The 8,566-nt window shown below is 53.8% G+C and overlaps 2 protein-coding genes across 2 annotated transcripts; both read right to left on the bottom strand.

The window, feature by feature from the left end:
• Positions 1–1,176: 1,176 nt before the first annotated feature.
• Positions 1,177–5,126, bottom strand: LOC128276263 (lipase member H-like). The gene is made up of 4 exons (XM_053014733.1): positions 5,031–5,126; positions 1,615–2,316; positions 1,357–1,525; positions 1,177–1,294 (listed from the first exon to the last, which is right to left on the bottom strand). Exons 1-4 carry the CDS (start codon positions 5,098–5,100, stop codon positions 1,177–1,179), a joined length of 1,059 nt encoding a protein of 352 aa, XP_052870693.1. The 5' UTR covers positions 5,101–5,126.
• Positions 5,127–6,547: 1,421 nt separating this feature from the next.
• LOC128276262 (lipase member H-A-like) lies at positions 6,548–8,342 on the bottom strand. Its single transcript, XM_053014732.1, has 3 exons — positions 8,278–8,342; positions 7,169–7,936; positions 6,548–6,659 (listed from the first exon to the last, which is right to left on the bottom strand). Exons 1-3 carry the CDS (start codon positions 8,340–8,342, stop codon positions 6,548–6,550), a joined length of 945 nt encoding a protein of 314 aa, XP_052870692.1.
• Positions 8,343–8,566: the final 224 nt, after the last annotated feature.

Below are 8,566 nucleotides of genomic sequence, written 5' to 3' on the forward strand. Positions count from 1 at the left end.
CACTGTGCAATACTTTAGCAAAACACACCGTATGTATTATCTCTGTCGGAGAGCGCGATCGTTGATCGTTTCGCCTCAAACACGAAAAACGGGGAAACGAATAGCAAACATATAAATAATGGAATGGGCCTGGAGGAGCCACAGTTTCAATAATGTTCGAACCGTCTCGTTGTAATAATCGCATCATAATCAAATCATCGTAACTGTGCTTAACTTAAGGGCCGAAGGATCGAGCGAACCGAAGAGGTGTACAAGACCCAGCAGCAGCGGGAAGGAAGGCAAAATCACTCGTTCAATAAACTTACGGTATATTGCATTCTACAGTTACAGTATTCCTAATTGGCCCGGGTGGGCCGCCCAAGGGCCCGGAGGAGCATGATACAAATTCCGCGTGTAATGATGCGTGTGTAGACTCACTTACCCGCAGCCCGAAGAACGTGACAAAACCCCCAAAATCAATCCAATAAAAATGCGTATATTTAAACCTGTTGAACTGAACCAACCGAACTGCAGTGGCAGAGTCATTTATTTTACGCCCTAAACCTCCCCTATTTGACACTGTCTGGTTTGTTGGCCGAATCTTCAACATTCCGCTAAAGAGAACCCCACCGGACCCATCCTAGCAATGTGCCTACACTAACCTATGCTGATCGACCGTTCGGGTTCGGGACTCCGTTTCTACAAGCTGCGTATCATGAGATGAGCCTAATAAAGCGAAGCCAAACGAGCTAGCATAAGCAACAGCACGCTGTTGCGCTAACCCTTTGGCCCTGGTGGCCGGCACCTAATTAACTAGTAGTAGCGATTATTGCATCTATTGTCGTTTGGCCTGGCGCTCGGTGCGATTTGCGAAAGAAGCTCGATGTGCTCGATACGTTAACCGCGCTACTAAAGCTACAGCTAGCGGCTAATGTAACCTTTCGCTGCTAATATACTAACCATCTGGCTGGCTCAACTGCCATTTCCAAACCCCATTAGCCCCCGTGTTCCGTCGGGATTGCTGCCTAATATATTAAAAACGTATTGGTAATGCTGATGTTGCCGCCCTCAGTGATGCTCGATGTCGATGGCGAGATGGTACAGAGGGTATGATTAATACTTGGACCACTTCGGCGACCCGACGCGGGTCGATATCACAACCCTTAGCTTTTGAAGACGAAGACGAGGCTCCGAGAGTTACTTCCGCCGCACGCCGCTATACTCGGAAGTTTTGGCCGTTCGTCGATTTTTGCCCGGAAATCCACGGGCGTACGGCGGTTTGGAGTTGGTCGTCACGTAGTACACGCCACGGGCCCTGCAAAGATATCACGGTTACCTGTGGGGTCGTGTGCCCGGAATGGTGCCCTGGTTACTTACGCTTTCGTAACGTGCTCCCCCATCAGGACGTAATCGGAGTCCTTCGGTTCGCACCAGCCAAGAAGATACGAGATGAGCGTTGGGCACGGTCCCGCCCAAAAGCCACGCTCACTGTTGATGGACTCGATGAAGTACGGTGTCCCCTTCGTATGATCGCAGGCCAGTGTCTCTGTGGGTGTAAAACGGCCAGGGCCAGGGCCCCTCGAGGGTTCAATTCGCATTCGCCCGCACGTCGGTCGATCCCGCAAGGAAACTTACGAAAAATGGTCGAACTAGCGCATCCGGGTTGGCTGGTGCCCCCGTTGACGTAGAAGTCTGCGTGACCGCCCGGGTTCCACTGACCCAGTATGCCGGCGCCCGTGTGTATTATGTCCACAAAGTGCGCATCGGAAGGATCCAGATCGCGCGAGTTGTTCGAGCCGCCGTAGAAGAAAATGGTCGGATCGAGCCCGGTAATGCGGCCCAGCTTGCCTTCGGCCGGCCCCAGATAGTTGGCCACCAGTCCGGCAATGTGCGCCCCGACGCTGTATCCGATCAGGTGCATATCGTCGGGTGGAACGCCGCGAGGATGCTGCGCAATGTACCGGACCAGCTGCGACACGCACAGACTGCCGAACCGTGGGGCCCACTCGATCTGGCTCAGGCACGGCTCGGTCACGGCCGTTCCGTAGTCCACGATGATGATGTTGTAGTTGCCGCGCGTAAAGTACGCCTTGCGCATGTCCGGGCTCGGTGACAGATTGCGCCCACCGCCGAACCCATGGATGACGATCTTCACCGGGTGCGTCGGGTTCCAGTGCGTGTAGTAGAGCGACTCCGGATCCTGGACGTCGATCAGCTCCGGGTTTTGCTGCGTGCGCCGCGTGTAGAGATAGAACTTGATCCTCGGGTGTGGACAGCGGTATGGTTTCTCAAGGCACGAGGTTGTATTGAACACATTGTTGGTCTCCTTTTTCTGCGCTGCTGGTCGACGGAAACAAAGATGGAACGGTACAGTAAACGGTAATGCGTGGCGACGATGCGATTCGCAACAACAACTAGGCCCTAGATGCGTGTCGCCTAGTCTACAATTAAACATCCATTTTTCCAGTAAACCAGTAATTGACCCACATCGCGCTGGCATGCGTTACGCAATGCTGGGAAGCGAAAGCAGTACATCATGGGCAATGCATTTTACATCAAGCTGGGCCAAGGCTTGGCGGAACCGTAGAGTCATCTAACTGGCTGGTTAATTTTGAGCTCCAGATAGCCATTGTGCGACATCATGCTTTGCACCGGCATTTACCACCAGTTTCCAGCCCGCTCAGCTTTCGTATCCTAGACCTGGACGGTATGATGCAATCCATAGTCGAGCCCTAATTGTGTAAGGGCTCGGCGAACTGACCGTTCGCAGGAGCGCGTGGAAGGTAAGATTTTCGTGTTGGACTACCAAGGCAAACCGAAACCTACGACAGCCGCATATCAAATTCCATTTTCCACCCCAAAAGCCACATTCTCGTTACCTTCGCCGCCGCTGTAATTGGAAAGCTGCCGGGCGCAGCCGCCAAGTGGTCAATCCTTGCTCCGGCTACTCCACTTTCAGGGACGACCTAACGCAACCGGTGGCCTCTATCGCTACGGCGTTGTTTTTTTCCCCTAACATAACGCCCCTCAACAGAGCACTAGGCCGTTCGATCACCTCAGAACCTTTTGCCCGTGGGTCGTGAGTGGCCGGCGTCCGCCACGCACGTCATTTCAAGGGAAAAACTTGAGGCTGCGTTTTTTTCTTCGAATGTTTCGCCACTTCGATTCGATTGCCCGACCCGACGTCTAATTCCGGCTGACCTTTCGCGAAACTGAACGCCGGGCGAGAGATGAATGCGTAATTTACTCACGTGGATTTTGCTTTTCATGATCGATCGGTTGTCGTGCCACGTTTGCGTGAGGGCTTTTAAAAGCTGGTTGAACGGAAGTAAAAGGATTCACTTTGGCCACTGGCCAACATAAAGTGGCAGTGCTCATAAAACGGGCTGGCTGGCGAAGAGGGCTGGTGAATTGTTTCTTCCCCAAAACAACAACGATCTGCTTGTTTTGGCGGAGCACAGTTCACTCGAGGTGGGCCCCCTTTATGACGCCTCAAGGCATCGTTCAAGCGGCACAAAAATAATATCGCGACGTGGTAGGAAGCCATGGCGATAGAGTAACAAATGTCGGCAAAGCCGACTATGTTGCGGTTCGTGTTCGCGGGCGGTCATCACCGATTATGGCACCCCGAGCATTACGGCATCCTGCGGCCACAGTTGGGCCGCCGCCGATAGCTTCGCCGCTTTTATTGCAGTTGCCCTCCTGCATATGCCCAAAGCTCAGCACGACAGCTTTCTTCGGTGCGCGCGATTGCATCACTCGGTGCACTTGGATCCCGGTTGGTTTGTGCTCCACTTTACCCACCAGCAACCCGTTGCACTTTCTCTCCCTCTCCGAACGCGCAATGACTCAGGTTCTCGGAGAGAGCAGCGAGCTTAACTTCCGAAACACTACGCTCAGCTCACTCTAACGACGAGACGACCGGTCCCGGTGTCTCCGGTTTCCACGTTCCGGTTGTAAACTCCTTTCACTTTCGTTCGCCACAAAGTCACTCGGCACGGACGGGGTAGTAGCGATTGGCCGGCCCCAGTCTCGAGGGGTCTTGTATGCAAATTCTCGCAGCCCAACAATTAGCGTGTGCGAGTTCACCTTCGAGATTTCTCGTGACATTAGATGGCTAGGCGGTTGCTTTGCTGGGCTTGGTTGTCAAGGTTGCAGCCTGCTTTGTCCGCACGGGATGAACTGCGCGATCGTGCGCGACCCGCAGATCCGCCTGGTTACTTCCTTGTTACGAAATGGCAAACCGGGCGGGGAGCCGTTGTTAAGGAATCGTGACGCGTACCGCGACAAAATACACCGACAATACACACGCGGTGAAACGTGCGTCGGCCCGGTCTGGTTACATCATGACAGCTCCATCATCGGCCCCAGGGAAAAGCCGAACACGGCGTCACCGAAAAAAAGGAGAAGTGAAACGCTAACCTTGAAAGGCGATCATTTCGAAAATAAGTCGCGCCTCACTAGGCCGCTCGGGCCGGGTGTGCCAACGGCGTGTTAAATGCAGGTGATTTGGCGCGAACCCGCGGTCCGTTCGATCGGCGGCCGTGATATGGTTGTGAGACGGTGTTGCGGACACCCGCCGGAGGTGACACACGAACAACAGCGAGATCCCCCCGGCGTTGGGACGAGCTTCCCAAATGCTTTGTGTTAATGTAGGTCGTGCCGATTTGTCATCTTTAAATTGTGACAACCAACTGGCGCGACCAGCTGGCTTCACTTTCAGAGCTTTAGCTCCGTTTCGCCGGTTAAAATTGGGAAAACCGGTAATCTAGGACCGGCACCAAAGAGCTAGAATACTTAGACTCCGCAGTCCGCCGATCATTACACCAAGGACAAACTTTATGGGCTCAGAACGAATTGTTGCGAAGGTGACTTAGGCATAGCGCGACACGCACGAACCGGTTTTTTTCTAGGATGGCTTTTAGCTGGACACTAGTTTTAATCCGTCATCAAAACGAAGGGGCCCTTTAACTGCACCACAATAAATTATGGCCAACCCCCCGTTTGACTTCACTTAATGTTGGTCCCCAAATCGGCTCCGGCTCCTTTACCTGCCCCGATGCGCGGGTTCACCGCGAGGAAAATGGAAACCAATCCAACCGTTGCGACCGGAAGTTGCATTTTGTTCGATTGCGCCAGCTGATCGGGATCGGGTGGTGGTGGTGGTGGTGTAGGGCCTTATGCGGGTCGACACGCAATCGCAATTTTGCGCTCAGTATTTGAACACAGCCACTTTCGCTTATGTGGCCCGGCTCATCTCACGGATTCACGGATTCACTTCCCCGGCGGTCGGTCGGCCGGATCGCTCAAAGTAGCTCACGGAGAGCGGATCTTTCACTTGCAAACACTTCTTCGACGTTTGGGGTTAAGTAACAGTTGCCACCCAGCGACGATGCTTGCGACGCTGTTCCGATGGTTGGCTGCCTACGGTGACGATATGTCCATTTTAGATTCGGCCTTTTATTTGTTTTTCCTTTTCTGGGCAACACCGGACAGGTTGCTTTTGGTGGCGCAGAATGCAGCGCGCGATGGGGAAAACGATTGACTCATCCGAAACTGGTTTTGTTTTCTCTCTCGATTCGGGTTGCGCTTTCGGCAGCCTGGAAACATAAACACCCGCCGCGATTGGGGCCTACAATAATCTCGAGCGCGTTCAGCAGCAGAACTTTTCTTCTCTGTCGATCCGTTTCATCCGATCCGAGAACGGCTTACACATTGCGCGGCCACATAATTTTCCACGCCGTAATCACACACGGGGGCGCACCCGCACCTCTCTGTCGGCTTTTCTTGCGTACAAACTTTCGCTTTTCGTTCACCGGCCACTAGCCGTTACGGATCATCGTCGATCCCGCGTGATGGGGGGAGGTATTATGGATGGGTCCCCAACAACAAACACTCGCCACACGATCAACGGGTATTTAGGGTGGAACGGTCACTGATCGGCGGGTTACAAGTGCAGAGGCTCAGCTAGAGGACCGCGCGGGATCGAGTTGGAACGGCGCAGCGCACAACAACCGAACCGGCCACTGGTTTCACGGAAACTGACTGATCGTTGGAATGCGTTTGGAGTCCGCGGATGGTCGTGGGGCCAACCCTTTCGCGCCGTGTTCATCGTGAGCGGATTGAATGAATCGCTCGCTGTTCATCGATTCACGCACTCCGCGACCGCGGATTGCCGCGGTTGAAGTTCATGGGAGCATTCGCCGTTTTTTTTCCACCGTGACCGTGGCTCAGGTTGCCTCTCAATGATAGCATCTGATAATAGTTCCCGTCACCTCGGGCCGCGAATTAAAACGATTTTCTCACTCGCCAGAGGGCCGGGTCCGGTGATGATAGGTTGCGAGGCAGCTAGCGCTGGCGTTTGAACCAGTTCTACGCTCGCCGAAGGGAATAGCTCGCTTACCTTCTCCTCCGCGCGTGTGACCTATGGCTTATAATATTTTAATTTTTATTCCAAAAACACAAACAATACGCATCAGGACCAACGGGGTAGGGCTATGTATTTCGTAATTTGTCTCATTATCCGCAAGGGTTTTGTGTCCTCGGGGACGGGGTCACCAGCCGGACACTAGTTCCGTATGTTGGCAGCTATGATCGCCAGTTCATCGCGGAGTGTCACGTTTTTTCCTCTTGCGTAAGGGGGCATCATGTTTACGTGCAGGAAATAGAGTCCGCGTGTCCTGCGGAGTAATGGAAACCGATCGTAAGTTAGAGCGCTGGAGTAGAGTAGAGAGGAGGCGCAAGAGTTTCGTTAGGGGCCACCGGTCTCGCAGGTTAGTCGCACTGCCTAGGTCATGGACCGGTCTTACGTAATCCACTGAGGGGAGAAGGACTTAAGATTAAGCAACGCAACGCCAACTTGCGGTGCGTGCGTAATGAGACTCCAGGTCCCCGTTTGCCCGGTACCGCCGGAATGCGGGGACGATTTATGTGACAACTTGGCAACTTGTTGCCCGCCCGGCTTCGCGCTTCGTGAGCACGGTGATGATCTTGGCGAGTGAAGCTATGGAACTATCTCGATGCCCTCGTTGAAAGATAAGGCGCGCGCGGGGCGAGACGGGGTGATATGATATTGTGGACGGCCCGGCGGGAGAAGTTGAAATTACTTTTACTTTCCACCACGCGCACCAGATGATGGGGTCCGCAAGTTGCGGCTACTGCGGGTTGCCGATAGACAGACGCTACTTACGTGTTGGGTGTGTGCGCGCCCATAATGGCCAGCTGCTGGTTCGGGCCGCCTCCTCGGCAAATGCCCAACATGTACAGGTACCAGTGGGCACAGCGGTACCCGTAGAAGCCAACGTCGGTCCCGATCGACTCGGCGTAGTACTCCGGCGCCCGGTTGTGGTTGCATTCGCCCGCCGTCATCATGGTGGCCATGTTGCAGCCGGGCTGCTCCACACCGCCGTTCACGTAGAAGTCGACGTGTCCGCTCGGATGCAGTATGCCCCGCTGGAAGACGTCCGTGTGGATCACCTGCACGAACTCGGCATCGGACTGATCGAGCTTCTGGTCGTTCGGAGCGAACACGAACAGTGGTTTGGCCGGATCGAGCCCCGTTATGCGCCGCAGCTTGCCCGCCCGCAGGTAGTTGGCGATCATGCCGGAAGTTTGACCGCCGAGACTGAAGCCCACCACGTGAATGTCCTCCAGTGGCACGATGCGGCTGGCGATGATGAAGTCCAACAGCTGGGCCGTGCAGTTGGCCACCGTCGGAAGATTACGCACCGCCTGCAGATAGCACGGTTCCAGTGCCAGTGGTCCGTAGTCGACCGAGATGATGTTGTACTCGCCGTGGGCCAGGTAAGCGGGCCGTATCGTGGGGTTCGGTGCATAGTCACGGTGTCCCGTATAGCCGTGGATTAGCACCACCAGTGGGCGTCCTCGCAAGAAGCCGGCATTCATGACAGTGGCCGGATTGAACATGTCCAGTTGGGTTGGGTTTTTCTCCGTTTCTCTAGGGATTAGAACATAGAGGACATTTGGGTCAAGGTGATTGAGGAATACGGCCGAAAGGTGACCAAAATGGCACTATCTGACCGATCGCTTGTTGATAACGTTGGATCAAGGTGGCCCATTACGGAACAGTCTCATCCTCGATCGTGAACTTGACATCGCTGCAAGGAAGTTGGTTCAGTTTTGCCAGTCACGAACGTTATCTGAAGAGCCATACAGTACGAGAAGAGCCATACAGTATCATTTATTGACATTAGAGTTGACACAATAAACATATAAACGGGAGGGCAGATGCCACTTGTAGTACACTTTACGATTGCATCTTGCCTAGAAATGGCTTGCCGATCAGTCTGGATCGTTTTGCTGGCAGCAATCGCCGTTTCCCAGGCCGCAAATATTCTCTTCATGTCCGGCGTTCCTTCGCCGAGTCATTACATATGGTAAGAGGGTAATTTTTCATTCCCGAAGCACATCTTAACAATACCACTTCTTTTTGTCCAATTTCTTCGCACAGGCTTCGTCCACTGATGAACGAGATGGGTAAACGTGGCCACAACGTGACGGTGATCAGTGCCGATGTGGAGAAGAAACCGCCACCAAACCTGACCTACATTCATCTGGAGAATTTCTA

This window comes from Anopheles cruzii, unplaced genomic scaffold, assembly GCF_943734635.1.
Source record: "Anopheles cruzii unplaced genomic scaffold, idAnoCruzAS_RS32_06 scaffold00822_ctg1, whole genome shotgun sequence".
NCBI lineage: Eukaryota > Metazoa > Arthropoda > Insecta > Diptera > Culicidae > Anopheles > Anopheles cruzii.

What these genes read in the sequence shown, in the direction of transcription:
- LOC128276263 (XM_053014733.1), bottom strand. Translation starts at nt 5,100, where the DNA reads ATGCAACTTCCGGTCGCAACGGTTGGATTGGTTTCCATTTTCCTCGCG. An exon ending in CGCTAGTTCGACCATTTTTC is followed by an intron (nt 1,526 to 1,614) that starts GTAAGTTTCCTT and finishes TTACACCCACAG; the next exon opens with AGACACTGGCCTGCGATCAT. An exon ending in GGGGAGCACGTTACGAAAGC is followed by an intron (nt 1,295 to 1,356) that starts GTAAGTAACCAG and finishes ATATCTTTGCAG; the next exon opens with GGCCCGTGGCGTGTACTACG.
- LOC128276262 (XM_053014732.1), bottom strand. Translation starts at nt 8,342, where the DNA reads ATGAAGAGAATATTTGCGGCCTGGGAAACGGCGATTGCTGCCAGCAAA. An exon ending in AAAACGATCCAGACTGATCG is followed by an intron (nt 7,937 to 8,277) that starts GCAAGCCATTTC and finishes TCTAATCCCTAG; the next exon opens with AGAAACGGAGAAAAACCCAA. An exon ending in GGCGCGCACACACCCAACAC is followed by an intron (nt 6,660 to 7,168) that starts GTAAGTAGCGTC and finishes ATTACTCCGCAG; the next exon opens with GACACGCGGACTCTATTTCC.